Source organism: Panthera leo, chromosome C1, assembly GCF_018350215.1.
Source record: "Panthera leo isolate Ple1 chromosome C1, P.leo_Ple1_pat1.1, whole genome shotgun sequence".
Classification (NCBI taxonomy): domain Eukaryota; kingdom Metazoa; phylum Chordata; class Mammalia; order Carnivora; family Felidae; genus Panthera; species Panthera leo.
The window spans coordinates 30,933,028-30,953,666 of NC_056686.1; the positions used below are offsets into that span (position 1 = coordinate 30,933,028).

A 20,639-nucleotide genomic window follows, 5' to 3' on the forward strand; every position below is an offset into this window, starting at 1 on the left:
CAGATTCCAGCCCAGGTACTGAAGGCCTTTCCACCCCAGGCTACCCCAGCAGCCTGCCACAGATGATGGGGATGGCAAGACCAAGCCCAGCTAAGGTCTCACTCGTAGTTTCCATCCTGAGCTCAAGGAGTCACAAAACTACCCCTCCTCACAGTGGCAATGGCAGCAGCCACCTGGATCCAGGTAACCTACAGACTAGGAGACCTCAGCTACCGTCAGTGGGGCGCCCCCACTACCATAATGGAGAGATTCCAACTACAACTCAAAGGACACCCAGAGCCACCATCTGGTATCTGCCAGTTTTGCCAACTGACCTGTACCCTACCCACCTACCCAGCCCCCCACCCCCACCCTTTCCCATAACTTATGCCAGTAGGAGACTCAGGAGGGCCAAAGCCACAGTCTTTTCCTTTTTTTCTGTCTCCCCTCCCAAAGGTTGAAGGAAGGGACACATCCTTGTTCAGAGTCACCAACTCCTTTCCCAAATCAGGCTGATAAGGAACCAGCTCTTATACCTCCTCCTGGTTGTTTTTCTTTCCCACCCCAGTTTATTTTTTGTGTCCCTTCTGCCCCCTACCTCGGAAGCCATTTTATGAATTGTCAGGTGCCACTTGAGCCTTCCAGTAAAATAAAAACAGGCTTTCCTGTTAAAAAAGAAAAAAAACAGCTGTTTTTAATTGGACCTTAAATGTTAACCATTTTTTACGTGATGAAGTATCGTTATGTTTACAGTTTACTTTTAAATGGTTCAGGAAAAGAAAAGCGAAGTAAAGAAATGACAAAACAGTTCATTTGTTGAATCTAGATGGAAGAAAGGATATATGATTAAAAATTATTTTATACTAAAATGACCAAAAAAATACAGAAAGACTCCCAATTAGGAAGGGGATTTCTATACTTTATTATATCATTTTTAAATATTGAATGTATGGATGGATTTCGTTTTAAAAAACAAAGTTAAGATACATGACTTGAAATGAACTTATCTATAAAGCTTATTTATTTATAAAGTTTATCCATCCTGAGAGAGAGATCACAACTGAGGGAGGAACAGAGAGAGAGAATCCCAAGTAGGCTCTGTGCTGTGAGTGCAGAGCCGGATGCAGGGCCTGAATTCCTGAACCATGAGATCATGACCTGAGCCAAAGTCATCCGCTTAACCACCTGAGCCACCCAGGTGCCCCTGGTTTTTTTTTTTTTTTTTTTTTTTAAATGTTTATTTTTTGAGAACATGCAAGTGCCTGGGCAGGGGAGGGGCAGAGAGGGAGAGAGAAATCCCAAGCAGGCCCTGAGTTGTCAGCGTAGAGCCTGACGCAGTGCTTGAACTCATGAACTGTGAGATTATGATCTGAGGCAAAACCAAGAGTCTGGATGCTTAACTGACTGCACCACCTGGGCACGCCTGAAATGAATTTTAAAATGCAAGATTGGTCTGTATGTTCAAAGTCGATATGGTGGTTTAACTATAGTACATTGAGTAAATTAGTTTTACCTCTATAATTTAGAGTGTTTGTTATGTGATAAGTATCATATTAGTGCTTTCCATATTTCATTTAGTCCATAAACCAGGTGAGACATTACACATGTCTAAGGCCACGTGGTTAAAATTGGGAGGCAGAATTTGAACACAGGTGAGGAGATATTGAAAGTTTTTGATTGAAGCATGATAACCACTCAGTTGCTAAATATATGGTTTTGTAAAACCTCTCTAATGTGTAAGGCATTGTGTTTAGTGCTGCAGGGAATACAGAAGTTAACAAGACACGGTATTCACAAATTGCTGATGGTGTAGTAAGGGAGAAGACAGAAACAGATAATAGCAACTAGTATTGAGCATTTACTCTGTGCCTGGCCCTGTGCCAAGTGTCTTATCTGTGTTACGGTATTTCATCTATGATTCATTCAGCTCTGTGAGGTGGATATTACTAATTTTTTTTAACAGATGAAGAAACTTGAGGCTCAGAGAGGTCAGTTAATTGTCCAAGGGTCTCACAGCTAGTATGTGTCAGAGTCCTGATTCAGCCTCACATTGGTGATTCCAAAACATGAGGTAGTAATCTCTGTACACTGTAATCCTTTATTCCTGTAGTTAAAGAGAAAAGTTAAGTACAGTGAAGGAAGTAAAATACTGTGGGGATTGTTTTTTTTAATGCTGTAAGAATTTAGAAGAGGGTGGGTTGTATAGCTCTTCAGGGTGAGATTTGTGAAAATGCTTATAGCCTTATAGGGCAGATACACAGAGCAGAATCTGATGATAGGCAGAATAGGATATTGGGGTGACAGATGTGGCAGGGAATAATATGAAAGAATTAGATTGGGAGGTTTTTTTAAATGTTTATTTATTTTAATTTTTTTGAATGTTTATTATTTTTGAGACAAAGAGACAAAGCATGAGTGGGGAAGGGGCAGAGAGAGAGAGGGAGACGCAGAATCTGAAGCAAGCTCCAGGCTCTGAGCTGTCAGCAAAGAGCCTGATGCGGGGCCATGAACTGTGAACTCATGAACCGTGAGATCATGACCTGAGCTGAAGTCAGATATGTAACTGACTGAGCCACCCAGGTGCCCCTAATATATATATATATATATATATATATATATATATAGAGAGAGAGAGAGAGAGAGAGAGAGAGAGAGAGAGAGATCTATCAGTTACTGTTTTGGGGGAAGAAGGCGGAAGGACTGGAGTTAGGGCAGAAAGGAGATAACTTTATAAACATTTTTTTGTGTTTTTGAATTTTATGTCATGTGCATATATGGTATTACTTAACTTTTTAAAAGAATTTAAGAAACTGTACAGATATCTATATCTATATAGATATATAGATATATAGATATAGATCTATTTATTTATTTATTTACACACAAGAGAACATGAGTGGGGGAGGGGCAGAGAGAGAGGGACAGAGAATCCCAAGCAGTCCAGAGCCCAATGTGGGGCTCAATCCCATGAACTGGGAGATCATGACCTGAGCCAAAATCAAGAGTCAGATCCTCAACTGACCAAGACACCCAGGTGCCCCTGATTGGGGAGTTTTAAAAAGAATTGCTAGCATACAATAAGGATATAATAATAATTGAGGGATGGAATTGGCAAGGAGGGATAATGCTAAACTTTCTGTATGATTGAGAGAATACCATTACTGAAAATAGAAGTAAGGAATGAGGAGCTATTTGAGAGGGAGATGTGATTATGAGTTCGTTTTGTGGAATTTAGTGCCTATGGGACTAAAATGGAAAAATCCAAGTGAAAGTGATCTGTTTTCCAGCCATACTTTTTGACCTTGACTACATTATTAGAGTATCTGTGGAATTTAAAACCAACACACACAGACACACATTCTCTATCCCCCTCTCTCCCTCCCCAGGCTTCACCTGCTAAATCAGAATCTGCAGTTAGAGCTCTAGAATCTAGACCTTTTTGAGCTACCACAGGAAATAGGCACCTTCCACCTATATAGAATGACCTATATGATATATTTAGTGGGAAAAGAAATAGGTCCTCTGTACTCAGAATATTTCTGGAAGAAATTGGAAACAGTTATTGTTTTGAGGGGAAGGAGACTGGGGGACTGGAGTTAGGGCAGAAAGGAGACAACTTTATAAACTTTTTTTGTGTTTTTGAATTTTATGTCATGTGCATATATGGTATTACTTGTTTTTTAAAAGAATTTCAGAAACTGTGCAGTTGGTTCGGATATAAAGACTGGGCCAGTAGTTTATCCCTGTCCCCACAGTGGTTTATCATTAATACAGTGATTTCCACTCCATAGATCTCATGCTTGTAGACATAGCAGCATGGGTATCATCTGAGAAGCTTGTTGGAAAAACAAAATCTCAGGTCCCATCCCAGACCCACTGAATTAGAATCTGCATTTTACTAAGATACCCCAGGTGATTCAGAAGGCACTTTCAAGTTTGAGAAACACTATTTTAGATGGAACATCTAAAGCAGTTTGTTTACTCATGACTTGTCTTGACCTACGATATCCTCACCTCTATTCTTTAAATAATAGTAACGATGCCACACACTTGTTGAGTGTATGCTGTTCGTAAGTTGTGGGATTGTCTAGAACACTGTAAAAATCAGTGCTCAGATGCTTAATATTTAGTACTGCCCAGAGCAGCATTTTCCAAAGTGTGTACTGAACCAGGAACATATATTTTACATTATGCTAATAATATGTGTAAAAGGGTTCTCTGGTCAAATCAGTTTGGGAGACATTGGGTTAAATAAAAGTGAACAGTTTTCTTTATTGCAGGACTGTTCAGAGATTTGACCAAGGAATCCTTTTTTTTTCTAGGACTATCTCTCAGGTCTTTTGGTCGGTGGAACACACTTTGAGAAATTCCTGGTTTAGAGGAAAGAACACCACTGGCTTTGGAATCCTTGGCAAGTTACCTAATTTCTCTGAATATTAATTTTCCTAACCTTAAACTGGGGATAATAATACTTGCCTTGGTGGTGGTGTGAAGAATAAGTGAGAGGTATATAGAAACACTCAGCCTAAAGCTTGGTACCTCATAAAAGTGTTCGAGTGGTAGTTGTTAATATTACATAGGCTACTTCTTTTTCTTGCATTTATGCTTGTTGTTCATATCCATATTCCTTAATATCCTTATCAGAAAGTGAGGGAGGAGAAAGTCAAATAATTAATTTTAATAAAGTGTTAGTAGTTTTATTAAGAGGTTTGGTGTTTAGAATAAAACTACAAATAATGTGGGAATCATTAGCAAAATTAATTTATCTTGCTATCTGCTCTATCAGATGAGTATCGAGATCAGAATATACTTCCCAAGTTATATCAACCGAATTTTTATTCACTAAAAACAAACCAACAACAAAAGATATCAAACTATCATCTTAACCTTGACATGTTATGAGGTATGTTATCAGACTTTTATTTTTCCTTTCTCCTAGTCAATAAATTGATTGCACAAGAAGGACCTTCCTTTCTGCAAATGCGAATAAAACATTTGTTGAAATCTAACTGCATCCCTCAGGCCACTGCTTTATCAAAACTGTGTGCAGAATCTAAGGAAATTTCAAATGTGTCATCTTTTCAGCAAGCCTATATCACATGCTTATGTTCCATTCTCCCGAATGAAGATGCTATTAAGGAGGTGAGTAAAGCAAATAAGTGCTGTTGTCACTCACGCTTACTATGAATTTAATAGATTTTGATAAATGTTGCATGGCAGGATGAAAACCAAGAATTATTTTTTTCTGGCTACTGAAAAGTGCCATATTAATTGTATATAACTGTTCAACAGAGTGAATATAAAGTTATGTCTTATAGGTGGATTTGAAAGTAGATAATTAGAGAATATGCAGGTGGGTATTTATGTGTTAGGGCATTGGTTTGCTTTGAAATTTTCAAATGTAAAAGGTGTTTTTCTTTTTTTTAAAGTAATGATTTCTATATGTTTGGGAAATACAGAAATTATTAATACTAACATCAAGGGATAAACTAAAGTAGGAATGTCACTTAGCTTTCATTTAAGGTACTTTACACATGTAACTGTAAGAGAAATATGGGACTTTAGAACTTGTGAATATGTTTTGAACTATAATTAAATGCACAAGCTGGGTACCGTGGAAAATAATAAAATAATTGAATCTTTTTTAAAAATTATTTTATCAGTCACATTGCATTTTTTAACCCGAACCCTTTTCTTTAAAATGTTGGAATTCGTTTTCTCTAATAGTTTTTGATAAATTACATAGGAAAAGATGAATAATTTCTAGCTATATTCTGTCATCTACCTATAATTCTCCTAGATCTGGTACATGGATTCTCATTTTACTTCTCTGTTAAACCTTTCCTATTAAAGGTAATAATCCCAAGGATCTGATTTTATGCTGTAGTAATTCTTAAACTTTAATGATAGTTTCAACTTACAGTTTTATTTATAATATCCTACTCCAAATGCAACTTTCTCTTTCCAGTTCACTCACTCCAGGACCAAAAGTCTATTGATCCTGCTTGCCTTCATCCTTTCCCTCCTTAAACTCTGCTTTTCCATAGTCAATCAATATTATCACTCCCTAAGTTTCTCGACTGGTCTCTCCCTTAATTGTACTTATTTGACTAACCACCATCTTGATTATCTCTAAATCTTGACCTACTCTCTATCTTTACCTGCACCAGTGGGGTCAAACGAGTTGGGAAAACTAGCCTACTGGTTTTACCAGTAATCAGTCACACTATATTTTTTTAGGCTATTTGCTCTCCCACTTTCATAAAGTACTATTTCATACTGTGTCCTTTCTTTTCAAATGTATACTGTAATGCCTTTTGCCCCATCACACTTTGCGTTGATGAACTTTCTCCCTATTTCTCTGAGGAAATTGAGGCAGTTGGAAGGGGGTTTCTGTAAGCTGCTTCCATGACATCTATTCACCTACCTGTATCAGTGCGTGCGTACCTTCTCTTCCATTACTAAAGATAACTGTATCTGTTCTCCTGCCTAAGGCCAGTCCCCCCCCCCCCCCCCGACTTCAATATCATATCCCACCTGCTGTCGCCCCCTCAAGGATAATGCTTCCAGGACTTTTCTCTACTGTATCATCAGTTCCTCCTCTACTGCAACCATCCTATCAGCATTTATGCTATTACTTCTTTCATCTTTAAAAAAGAAATCTTTAGATTCCACTTCCCCATCCAACGACCACCCCATTCTTCTCCTGGCCTTTCAGCATAATTTCTTGAATGAATTGTGTGAATTTACTGTTCTAATAACATCATTCTCCTCGAACACATTATAATATGGCATTCACCCCTGCCAGTCTATCACATCACTAAATCCAATGATGATTTCTCAACTTTCATCTTATTCAATCTGACTTCTTAACTTTGTCTTTTAAGCATTTTTTTTTAGGTTTATTTATTTATTTATTTTGAGAGAGAGCACAAGGAGGGAAGGGATAGAGAGAGAAGGGGAGAGAGAAAAATCCTAAGCAGGCTCCAAGCTGTCAGTGCAGAGCCTGACACGGGGCTCAGTCTCCCGAACCCATGAGATCCTGACCTGAGCCAAAGTCAAGAGTCGGCTGCTTAACTGACTGACCACCCAGGCACTTGCATTCTAGGGTGTTGCGTTCTCCTGGTTTTCTATGCACCTAACTGATGAGTCAGTCTTTCTTAGTTCTAACCTGCTCTTCCTCCTCATCTCTCTGTTGAGTAAATGTTACAGTACTCTAGGACTCTGTCCTTGTGTGTCCTCTCTTTTCTACCTACAAGCATGCCCTTGGTGACTTCTTTTAGATTCCTGTTTTTAAATACCAACTGTTGTCTGAATCTCAAATGTTTTATCTCCAGCCCAGTCCTCTCCTCTGAACTCCAGACTCACATATCCAGCTACCTAAATCACTGTCTCTACTGGTATGGCTAATAGCATCTCAGACTTCATATGTCCATAACTAAGCTCCTGATCTACCTGATATTCGGGCTTTGTTTTTATGCGCTTTCTTCCAAATGAAGTCAGTTGCTGTCCAGTCTCAGTGTTGCAGGTGAAGGGGGGAAGGTAGTGAATAACCAGCTACCATTTTTTTTGAGTCCTTACTGTATGTTAAATGCTATGCCTAATGCTTTATATATATTTTGTCACATTTAATTCTCACAACTCTTAACTCTGTTTTTATTGGTGAGGAAAATGAGGCTCAGATCAAGTAATATGTTCATGCTTACAAAGCTTAAAGTGGTTAAGGTGAGATGCAAACCTGAGTTTGGTATACTACTACTAGTATTAAAAATGCAAGATAATATATATCATCCTAGGTGATAAATACCGAAGGGTTTATATGCCGAATGCTGTGTTAGGCATTGTGTTACAAAAATTAATTCAGAAACTTCTGAACTGACCTACTTGCTTTTTACTCTCACTCTCTACATTTTATTCTTACCAAAATTAACTAGAATAATATCTTTAAAACTTAAAGTGGGGTCATGTCACTCCCTGACCAACAGCTTTCCATCTTCTTCATAATAAATCCAGAAGGCTTTATTCTATGTGTCATGGCTCCTGGAGACTTCTCTAAACATCTCTGACAGTATCTTCTACCATGTAATGCTCATTGCTCCGTAGCAATTTGCTGTTGTTTGAACAAACCAAACACATTCCTGCCTTAGATCTTTGTGGTTGCCATTTCTTTTGCCTAGAATGCCCGTCCACAAGATACTTGGGATGGCTCGTTCACTTAACAGCATTCACATCTCACTGCAAGATTGCCTTATCAGAGACCTTCTTCACTGTCCCATCTAAAATAGTGTCCTATCAGGGTGCCTGGGTGACTCAGTGGGTTAAGCATCCGGTTCTTGATTTCATCTTAGGTCATGATCTCACCATCGTGAGATCGAGCTCTGGGTTGTGCTCCATGCTGCTGTGGAGCCCGCTTGGGATTCTTTCTCTCCCTCTGCTCCTCCCCTGCTTGTGTGCATGCACACTGTCTCGAGTAAATAAAAGAAAAGAAAATTTATACTATCCCCCTTCTCTGCCCTTTTTTTCTTAATACCTGTTACCGTTATTATAAATATATAGACGTCCATCTAAAATGGCCTCTGTCACTCTCTGTCCCCTTACTTACCTGTTTCTTCTTTATGTTTATATTACTACTTCTGCTAGACATCATATTTGCTTCTTTTCTGTTTCCTCCCACTAGGTTGAAAACATTGTAAGGATGAAGACATTGGTTTATTCACCACTATATCTCTACATTCTGGAAGAATAGTTAGCAGCATAATAGGCATTTATTCATAAGCGACTAACTATAAGCCCACATGCTAATTTTTTTATTTGCAGTGTTGGGAAGGATAAGGAGATGGGAGACTGCTTATCTCTAATAACAGTTGTAGTATTTTGTGTTTGGGAAACCTAATCAGAGTTAAGTTGTAGTAATGGTTACATTCAGCACCTGATACATGCCAGAAAATTTCAGAAGAAGCAAAAATGCTAGATCATGGACTCGATTCCTCTTCATTCTATAATAACAACAACAACAACTTTTCCTTTAATGTCTCAGCCTTTGTTTATTTAAAGCTTTTGTTTGTGGCATTGTATGAGGTACTGGCAAAAACAGAAGGGTGTGTATGGCTTACTTTGGTTGCCAGAAACAGATACAGGAAGATAAGTACTAAGCCGTATGATACTGCCCCTGAATTCAATAGAAGTGGGGAGAATCTTTGTTGACTGGCATATAAGGCTTTATAAAAATTGATCCTTGATTTGGACCTTGAAATAATGTTAGGGTTTGGATGGGTAGAAAGAATGGTTTGGGGATAGCTGACTTTGGTAGTGAAGGCGGAGAAATGAATGTGTATGTTGCTGAGGCCCACTGGAGAACACCTTGCCATGGCAGAGTGGGTGTTGAGGTCTTGTGAGAAATAAGACCTGTTGGGTGGGGAGAAGGGGGAGGCCTTGGAAACTCTAGTGAGTTAAAACTGATTTGATGCAGTAGAAATTAGAAAGGTTTTGAAGGTGGGGATTGAAATGACAAACAATATTTTAGGAAGCTTAGAAAGAAGATATATTAGGCTTAGAAGAGATTGATTGGAGTTAGCAAGAGGACTTAATGTCAAGAGACTCGTGAGGCCTGGGAGACTGGAAGAATGACAGTGTTCCGCTAACTGATCAGAATGGCAAAGAAGAAAGATATGGACAACAAGGAGGGCTTGGGAGAATAATCAGCTTTGTTTTGTCCATGACTTTCCTGGTTTATTAATAACAAGACAACAAAACAGGATTTCTTCCTGAAGTTACATAATTAATTCCTTTCAACAAATTTGTTGAGTTTGTAAGGAACGAAGTTAGAGGAAATGTGATTTGATTCTCTACAACAGAGGTTGGCACACTATGGCATGTGGGCCAGATCCACCCAACTACCTTTTTTTGTAAATAAAGTTTTACCGGAACACAGTCATGCCCATTTGTTTATTGTTTATGGCTGTGTTTACAGTGGTAGAGTTGAGTAGCTGTAACAGACTACCTGGCCCACGAAGCTGAAAATATTTTTTACCTGGCACTTTATAAAAAAATGTTTGCTAGTCCTTGCTCTACAAGAATCAGATTTTCAGTGTATAGTAAACATTGACTATCATTTAGTCTACTCCTGCATGGTTTACCAGTGATGAAACTGAAGCCAAGATGATAATGTTTCCAAGGCCCTACCTGCATTAAGCTAATTAGAGAGTCCAAGCCCAGGCTAGAACACAGATCTCCTTGCTTTCTGGCCAGCCTTTTTTTCCACTGTACAACTTATTTCCAGTTGGTAAATACAACAAGCCATGTTATAATAGGAAACATCTTAGTGGTATGTCATCCATTCATATTTATACATTTATGTATAGGTGTGATTTAAAACATTTTATAATGATTGAGATTAATTACTTAAATATATCAATGCAAAAACATTTAGCACACATCATAAAATTTTAAAAGGAACACTGATACCATCATAATTAGTCTCACCCAGTTGTGCTTTCTTTTGCAACTGACAATAGAATTAAAGAGAATCTTTAAAATTTGCTTTGGAAAAGTATAATGAATCACTAGACGTTCATTAATCAGGTTTAAAATCAGCATGTGTTCTAAAGTAGCAGAGTTCTATACACATTTGCCATCTACTTCAACTGAGTTCAGAAGAGTCAAATTAACTTGAGCAACAGCTGGGAATAAGAGTATTTGTATGTTGGCTCCTGTGGGTATCACCATAATGGGTGTGTGTAATAGGAAACCTCTGCTGGGGAAGATTTAGCCAGACACATACAATTAAGATTACTTGAGGGGATCACCTTGAAAGCCAAAATTCACAACCCCAAACTCAGAACCTCAGTGGAATCCTCAAGTTTCAGTTTCATTTAGAATTGAATGATACGATATTACTATTAGTTCTGCACATGAAAGATTTTTAATGAAAGTTACAGACTTGGTCATGGCCTAGTGTCCCAAGTGGATGTTTCCTATATGTTTTTCATTACTGAAGGAGGAAATCTTTGCAAAGATCAAGTTTTCCACATATAATATGAAGGATAATGAGATTGTAAACATGAAGCCCTTCTATTATTACGAAGAGCCAAGGAATCTGTCAGTAGAACTCTTGGCACAGTTAAGGCAGGAGTCCATTTCTGTTTTAATCCCTGAATGAACTATTTCTTCAGTGTCTAATGTTAATAGACACAACAGGAGAAGCTTCTTTTCTTTTCTTGATGTGGGAAGAAAAAGACAAACAGTACCTAATTTACTCACTAGTCTAGCACTGTTGGGAATTGACATAATCGCTAGGTATAGATGATAAACAGCAAATACATTTAAGCAGGATCCATTGGGAATTCAGTTTGGGAGTAGAAGAAAAAGTAAACAGGAGCATAGAAATTTCAGGTGTAGCTTAAATAAGAATCAAGATTAAGATCGATCCTGAACAAGGAATAATAACAAAGTGTATAATTACATTTAAAATTGAAGTGTAAATAATTTTACTTTATTGTATGGGGGATGAAACGTACTCTCAAAAAGTACATTAAAGGGATGCCTGGGTGGCTCAGTTGGTTAAACTTCTGACTCACTCTTGATCTCGGCTCAGGTCATGGTCTCACAATTTGTGAGACTGAGCCCCATGTTGAGCTGTGTGCTGACAGCATGGAGCCTGCTTGGGATTCCCTTTCCCTCTCTCTCTGTTCCTCCCCTGCTTGTGCTCATTCTCTTTCTCTCTCTCTTTCTTTTTCTCTCTCTCTCTCTTGCTTGCTCTCAAAATAAACTTAAATACATTAAAGGTAGAAAGGCTGTATGAGGAAGTTGAGGATTTGAGTATTTAAATATTTTCTCTCCTAATGCAGAGGTCTTTCAAATAGCTTTGAAGAGACATCTTCCCAGGGCAGTTTACATCTGGATCTTGCATCTAGTCTTGCTTTTGTGGGTTATGTGTGGGTATTTTGGTTGATGTAAGATTATACTAGTGAGTCATGGAGAATTAGATGTATAATTTTCAAGAATTTAGTAGGGCATTTCAGGCTTACATACACACAGCGATAGGGTTTAATTAGAAGCATCATTGAGGGGCGCCTGGGTGGCGCAGTCGCGGTTAAGCGTCCGACTTCAGCCAGGTCACGGTCTCGCGGTCCGTGAGTTCGAGCCCCACGTTAGGCTCTGGGCTGATGGCTCGGAGCCTGGAGCCTGGAGCCTGTTTCTGATTCTGTGTCTCCCTCTCTCTCTGCCCCTCCCCCGTTCATGCTCTGTCTCTCTCTGTCCCAAAAATAAATAAAAAACGTTGAAAAAAAATTAAAAAAAAAAAAAAAAAAGGCATCAATGACCATTACATGCAAGTAACCACTGTTGTTAACCTAGTGCTGGTCTGTGGTATTATTGCAGTTTAAAAGAAGTCTGATTTTTAGAAGCATGGCCTTTTTTCCATGTTGTGTCTCTGAACCTAACAGGGATGATTCTCCCAAAGGTAGACCCAGGTTTATGTGAAATGTAGACTTGCTAACTGTAACTCCTACCTTTTTCCTGTTGGAGGATACACGTGACAAGAGTCTTATTATCTGGATAACCTGAAATCCACTTTGATTCCCTTTTGAAAAACATCAGCTTCAGTTTAAAGAGTCTATTATGAGGAACAAATGATTTGCATTGTGCCTCAGAACTGATCAGGGGAAAAAAAAGGAAAAAGATCAGGAAAATACTAAATTCAAAACCAGTAATCTAGAGAAAGATAAATGATAAAATATTCCAGTAATGGCACTGGCCAGAATACTGGTTTACCTTGGTAGCCTAATAGTGAAAATAAGAAGGCAGATATGCTGCCTCTACTCCCCTTCTCTTATGCCAGTTGGCTACCTGTTAGACCATTGGTATTTAATTACCAGATTATTATGAAAGTCTTCTAATTGCATTCTTGTCCCTACAGTTCACTTTCTACAATACCCAAGATGATCTTTTTTCTTTCCTTTTTAAAATAAAAGTATATATTTTGTTTATTTATTTTTGAGAGAGAGCGCATACACATGTATGAGCGAGGAAGGGGCAGAGAGAGAGGGAGATGGGATCTGAAGCAGGCTCCTCACTGTCCTCACAGAGCTCCACGTGGGGCTCAAACTCACAAACTGAGATCATGATCTGAACCAAAGTCGGACACTTAACTGACTGAGCCACTCAAGCGCCCCTTGAGATAATTTTAGATTCACATATTATCATAAGAAACAATATAGACATACTTTCCAGTCATTTAACATATATTCATTGGAGGACTCTGTTAGGCAGTGGGGATACAAGGATGAACAAGACACGAGGGAGAGGAACAGCAAACAGTATTCATACACTGTGAGACTGAGGGGAGAGTTCTGAGTTGGAAATGAGGCGTTCAAGTCATCAGCATTTGAAACCACAGGGCGAATAAGATTAACTATTTCAGAACCCTGGAAATTAACTAAAGGCTTACTACAATCCAAAGAGGTTTTATTCAAGGAAAACAGATGAATCTCCCTAAGAACAACTTGATGCCATTTTAACTTGTCCTACTTCCTGTCTCTTCCCCAGCTTCACAGTAACCTTGAAAACAAACAGCCTCAAAGCTACAGTAGTAGTAGCCTATGAAAACCAGCAGCCTAGCAACCAGCTGAGGAAGCAGAATGAGCTTTGGAACTCTGCAAAAGCCCATACCTAGCATTGTCACTATTTGATCTTTGTGGCAACTTCTGAAAAGTTCCATTCTCAAGACTTGTCTTTATTTGACTCAGAGCTCACAATGACAAAAGCTGTGTCCTCAGTATGTATTTGTCAGAAACAATCAGTGGTAATTGTTCAATGTGACAGTGGTCAGAGGAGACATTACGAGTCAGGCTAACAAGAGACTGCCCAAAAAGATTAAAAAAGAAAAACTGGGATATGGGACGTCATACGGGACTTTGAAAACTTTTGATGTATTGCTAGGATTCTGGAAGGTAACAGGGCTCTGTGTCTGGTGAGGAATGACCTAAAATGGCCCTAATCTCGAGGCTCTGCACAGGTAGGAAATGAAAGGCAAGGCAGAGTTTTAAACTGCCTACTGAAATATTGAAAGTATGCCCCAATACACAGAGCTGCTTGGCAAAAGCAGAGGCTTATTCAGGCATTTAAGTAAATGTCTTCAATACATTGAACATGTAGCTGACCATTAAGCGAACCAAGCAGAGGCTATAGTGGCCACACATGACAAAGAATGTAGACTTTACAGAATTAATTCTAGGAAAGTCACTAAACCATCAGGCAAAAAGATCGATGGACTAGAATCCAGAATCTAGAAATAAGCCCTTCACACTTAACCACCAGTTGATTATCTATGTGAATTCCAAGACAGTTCAATGGGGAAAAGAATAATCTTTTCAATGAACGGGTCTTTAACAACTGGATATCAGTTGCAAAAGAATGAAGCTTGATCCTTAATACTGTATGCAAAAAAATAACTCCAAATGGATTGTAGATATAAATCTATAAATATAATACAAATATATATTATAAATACATAATTTATATAAAAATATATTATCTATAAAATGTATAATAGATATAATCCATATTAAAATATAAACATATAATATGTAAATATTATGCTATAATATATAAATGTTAAATATAAAGTATGACATCTTAAAATACAGGAATAATTATTTAAGGCTTTGGATTTGGCAGTTGTTTCATATTTGACACCAAAAGCACAAGTGACAAAAGAAGAATAAGACTTCATCCAACTTTGTGAAAGGACATCAAGGAACAGCAAAGTTAATCCACAGAATGAGAGAAAATATTTGCAAACCATATATCTTATAAAGGATTTGAATCTAGAATTAATGAAGAACTCTTACAAGTCACCAGTAAAGAGACAAATAATCTAATATTAAAAATGGTTAAAGGTTTTTTTGTTAAATTAATAGACTTTTTAAAAAAATTAATACATTTTTAAAAGCAGAAACAGTTTACAGAAAGTTTGAGTGGCAAGTACACAAAGCCCTTACCCCACATTTTACCTATTAACATCTTGCCATGAGTGTGTTACATTTGTTAGAATTGTTGAACTAGTATATTATTAATTAAAATCTATAGTTTACATTAAGGCTCACTATCAGTGTTACACATTCTGTGAGTTGTGACAAACATACAATTGTGTGTATTTGTCATCACAGTAACATGCAGAATAGTTCCACTCTTCTGAAAATGTCCTGTACTCTGTTTATTTATCCTTCCCTCTTTTTCCCCAGGCCCCTGGCATCCACTGATCTTTTTACTGCCCCCACAGTTTTGCCTTTTCCAGAATGTCATATAGTTGGAATTATGTAGTATGTAGCCTTTTCAAATTGGCTTCTTTCACTGAGCAGTATGCGTTTAAGGTTCACCATATCATTTTATGACTTCATGCTTCCTTCTTTCCTCTCTTTCCTCCCTCCTTTTCTTCCTTCCTTCCTTCACCAAACTCATATTCCTCTCTGCCTTTCTTTTTTCTTTTTCTTTTCTTTTCTTTTCTTAAAACAAACCAAAGTCCATCGTTAGGGTTGCATTTCTGGAATGGCTGGTTTAGTTGTACTTTTTATAGTTTGGGATTGTGAGCTCAGTTTTGATGGAAGTGGGTGGAAGCAAGGAGTGCTTTATTTCTGAGAATTCTAATAGGGCTTAGTTAGCATATGTCTCTATAAATCAGTTTCAGTTTTCCTTCTGCCAGGTGATTCAGAGATGTTACCAGCCAGAACCTTCTTTTTATTTTATATCATTTTTCTCAGTTTGGCGTTATTGGACAACGGAGTAGTGTTAGGGCAAATTCCAAGTTTGAAGGACAGGTTATAAATTCTCAAGTATTTTTTTTTATCCCACCAGAACCCAGGTTGAGATTGCTATACAAGTTTTCCTGCTGTGTGCCTTATTTTGGTCCACCCGTTCTCTGAGTTTGTAGCTCTATTGGGGTTCCAATTGTATGCAGAAGTCTCACTGCCAACTTCCTGTCTCCAGGTCCAAGCTTTATCATCTATTCATGAGTTGTAAAACACAAGCCTCTTAGTGAGATTAGCAGTGATCCAGCAAGTTAGGGCGGTTGTCCAGTCACACTTGAACACTTTTTTCCCCCTTCATGATTTCTTTTACTTCTTTAATGTTCGGCTGTATGTTCTATAAAAGACATTTCTGTTTTACCCAGGATTTCTAAGTGCTTTGCCACAGGAGAATTTTCAGGCATTACTCTTGTTCAGGACTGGCAGGAAGGTATGTAACCATTATATATTAAATTCACAGGGTAAGGTGGTATGTTTCATCTTTGCCACCAGAATTTCCAGCATTAGCCACTTTTTGCCTTATGCTGTAAGTTGTGATACTTTGTAAATACACATAGCATTGATAGTGCTTATGCATGATTTATAATTTTGTATTAAGTGTATCAGACTTTCTTATGAAGTAGATTTTAGTAAGGAAAGATCTGGAGGAACTAGTTAGGATTTTGAAGAGGTTGAAGGTGAGAACATGGTATGGAATGAATGTTCCTGACTAATCTTTCAGGTTCTTTTAAGTTCCTAGCTGGTTCTGCTCACTGTCCTTCCATTCCAGTTCAATAAATGTTTATTGACAGCCCTTAGAAACAAAACGATCAACGTGTCCTCCAGTCTCCTGCTATCATTAGCCTATATCCTTTATGGAAATTGGCAAAAAGGACCATGTTCCACTATGTCCTCCTTCATACGATTGCTTCCAAAGGTCTCCCTTCTGTGAGGAAGAGCCTTATGCCAAAACTTAGGGCTTGGCAAGCTGACTGAATTTCAGCCTCCATTAATATATTAGCTGGTTACCTCTGTGTAGTATGAAACTGTACCCTGATATCCCCCCAAGAGCTATTTTCTTTGAAGCCTTCTTTGCTTACTCTAGTCTGCATTATTCTTATCTCCAGTCGGTCCCATTTATATATTCTGTGGCCACTATGTTATTTATCTTGTGGTTCTCTTTTATTCCAACAAATATTTATTGATGTTCCCCCAAGTGCCTGGTACCATTGTAGGCACTGAAGATACAGTGGTGAATAAAAACAAAGTTTTGCCCAAATGGAACTTCTATTCTCATAGGCAAGATGGATAGTAAACAAAAAAAGTATTGGGGCACCTGGCTGGCTCAGTCGGTAGAGCATCTGACTCTTGATCTTGGGGTTGTGAGTTTAAACCCCACATTGGGTGTAGAGATGTTTAAATAAATTAAGGGGAAAAAAACTTTAAAACAATTTTTAAAAAAGAACTAAAAAATTATTTCAGTACCTATCCAGGAATTTCCTAGACACTCACTGAAATTCTCAGAAGTTTGTCAGTGACCTCATTTTAATTTACTGTAGCTGAAAAGTATTTTGTGGCATATATTTGGTTTTTAATGTGGTCTTAAGCTATTCTATTAGAAAAGGTTGGGGACCATACTGTGTCTTATTAGTGAAGTGTTAAAAAATATGTCATTTTAATTTACCTGGATTTTTCTATTTTTAAAATTTTTTATTTACTTTTGTTACTTTATCATAACTCTTTCTCCTCTGTATTCAAGAAAATACAGGTATTTGGGGCAAAATACTGATATCCTCTTCAATTAAAAATATTATCTGAGTGCTTGCTTATTTGTCACGTAAAGATCCTAAAGCAGGCACTAAGTAGGTTAAAAGCATGAGATAAGATACCAGCTTTCAAAGGACTTAGAATCAGGCAGAGTAGGTAACAGACTGAAGGAACTCTGGCTTCAGTTTCTTCACTTGGAAGAATGATGAAGAATGATGAGTTTTTTTTCATTACTTAAATGAGAGTGTAAAAAAAAAAAGTCTAGATGGATGCCCCTGTGTTATTAGCATAGATGAGTATGTGTGAGGCAAATGAGTTCTTGAATTGGAAGGTTGTACAGAAACCCCACTGTAAACTAGTCCTATTTTGTCAGTAGAAACCTTGATGGAAGTAAAACAATGAAGGTAATGGATAATAAAAAAAATATATGTAAGTTACCATTCTTATTAGGTGTTACGGACCTCTTAGAAACTTCTTTGTCAGGCATATATTCTAAAATGTCAGGTAAACAACAATATTAAGCATGAACTAAAAGCATGCTAGTACTTAAAATTTACTAGGAAATGGGTAACATTTGGAGAAAGTTGAGGTTAAGTTTGAGAAGTTGGTAGAGGTTAGATTGGTACAGGAGCAGGCAAGGTTACCAGCAATCTTTGTGGTAGTCTCAGAAAAGGCACTAAGATACTGGAAGAGCAGAAGGCGTCTACTCTTAGGGAACCACTAGAGTTGATACTCCAACACTATTGCTAAATTACCATTAGCTGAATAGAAATAATTTATTTCTGTTTCTCCAGTTCCTTGTTCATTCTTACCTGTTGGCCCTTGCGATGTGTTTTTCTTCCTCTTTGGAACAGTTTTCTTATTTCACTCTACCCTTTCCCATGGCTTATCTCTACTCATTCTTTAATTCTCATTTTAAATGTGACTTCATCCAGGAAGTTGTTTTTGATCCCCCAAATTTGGGTTAGATCTCTTTTTATCAAAGGTAGGAAAAATACTCTGTACATCCCCATTGTAACAGTTAATATACACTGTAATTCTTAGCAGTTGCTGCTGCCTCATTTGTTATCTGTGGCTGGATTGTGACTTCCGTGAAGGCAAAAATCAGGTTGGCTTGTATCCCTAGTACTTAGCACAGCACAGGTACTTAGTAATACACAGCACGGCTTTGAAAGACATGTGCATTTTAATTTTAACATGTTTTTTTCCTGTGGCATTTTGTGAACAGAGGATTTTGGATATCATATAAGACCGTCTTCAGAAATTCATAGTCTAGTTAGAAAGCCAAAGTTCAAAGCACATGTAAAAAAAGTAAAATAATAAAAGGTAAAGGCCACTGTGAGTCACTAGTTCAGAAGTTGGCCCAAAATGGAATAAAAAATAGCCCAATTAAAAATGTTGATAAGATGCTGTGAATTCAGAGTAAGGCAAGAGATCGTTGGATGCTAGAGTAGTCTATGAAGGAAGTTTCAGCTGAATGTTGAAGGATGGGGAGGATCGGTTCATCAGGCAAGAAGAGGAGGGCTGTTTGTTTAGGCTTATACACTAACTGGTAGTGTTCATCTTTGTAATAAATCATTTTTGTAATAAATGTTTCGTGTTTGTAATAAATAGAAATAATAGAACTACGTATACCTTCTAAACAACTAGTCTGGAGTTTTCATATCATTTCCTCCTCCCCCGTCATTTTAGGTTAATGATTTTTGACTTGAAATCTACATTTCTAATTTATTTCAGTTTTGTCCCTTTTTCTTAATACTTTGGTTCCAAGGTGAAAGCTCATATCTCTCTGAAGTATACCCTTTTAAAATGAGCTTCCCTGTAGGAATAAAATGACGCGAGATTAGTTTTTCATTTTATATACTGTTACTTTTTATTATTAGCCACAGTTGACTAGAGACAAGAAACAGTCTCTTCTCAGGCTCATCTTTTACTTGTGAAGTAGAAATAATATTGCCTGCATTGCTAACCTTACAGATTTATCATGCTGATAAAGTGAGATGATATCTCATTCAAGGTATTTGAAAAGGATAAAAAAAATGTTCTAGAAATGCAAATTGTATATTATTTCCATTCTAATTTATATGTCTGGCTTAGAGAGTTTCTCATGCTGTTTCTCAGCTTGGAAATGTTATATATTGCTGTTACATTGCAAAATCAAATTTTAGAATTCTGGGTTTTTGACAGGAGCTTTAACATGGCGTGGATAGTAGGTGGTTGCCCTGGAATAAATAGCTGTTTTCATTTGCTGAGGAATTTTCATTTCAGTCCTTCGGTCACTTCAGTTCTGAATACCCTGTGGTGGGCCTTTTGTCTCTGGATGACCCTTCTAATTCATTCAGCTATGGATGAGGACATGGTTGTTGAGGGCATCATTAAAATTCCATCCTCATTAAGGCTTATATGGTCTTTTTTTTTTTTTTAACCTGAAAACTGAATTTAAATTATGTTCTAGGCTTTACCAACGTAACTTTGCCTCCCAGTGCTCTTTAGATATAAATTTAAATCAGGTATGATCTTGCATCTGAGAGTGATCTTTTGAAATGCTCTCTACTATTCTTAAGGTTGATTTTCTTTTTTTCTTTTTCTTATTTTTAAAATTTATATATTTCATGAAAAATTCTTAAGAGCTCTTCTGATGTGCTCCCTATTTGTCAATCCCTGTTACAATATATATTTTTTAAACCTTAACTGTAACTTTAATAGGCACACATACCACATTTTTAATTGATGCATAATTGACGTATTATTTTAGGTATACAACATAATATTCAATATTTATATAGGTTGTGAAATGATATCCAGATAAGTCTAGTTGATGTCTGTCACTATACAGAGTCACAAAAGTTTTTTTTCTTATGATGAGAACATTTAAGATCTATTCTAATAACTTTCCAATATGCAATACAGTATTAATTATAGTCACCATGATGTACTAAAACATATTAAATTCTTAAAATAACTCCATGAGGGAGGTTCTGTTATTTCCATTTTACACATGAGGAAACTGAGACACTAAGTCACTGAGAAGTTACATGACTTACCCAGAGTCACACAGCTAGTAGCTATAGAGCTGGGAAAAGAATATACACAATCTGGTTTTAGAATAAT

General features: G+C 37.3%; 1 protein-coding gene across 2 annotated transcripts in view; it reads left to right on the forward strand.

Moving 5' to 3' along the window:
• Positions 1 to 20,639, forward strand: part of RLF (RLF zinc finger) — an 84,871-nt gene that overhangs the window by 39,849 nt on the left and 24,383 nt on the right. Inside the window, exons 2-3 of one of the 2 annotated variants that reach the window (XM_042949365.1) lie at positions 4,302 to 4,390; positions 4,919 to 5,121. In XM_042949365.1, the coding sequence (XP_042805299.1) occupies positions 4,960 to 5,121 (162 nt within the window). In that variant the 5' untranslated portion in view covers positions 4,302 to 4,390; positions 4,919 to 4,959. The remainder of the gene's footprint in view (positions 1 to 4,301; positions 4,391 to 4,918; positions 5,122 to 20,639) is intronic. The other variant, XM_042949363.1, reaches the window with a different exon arrangement.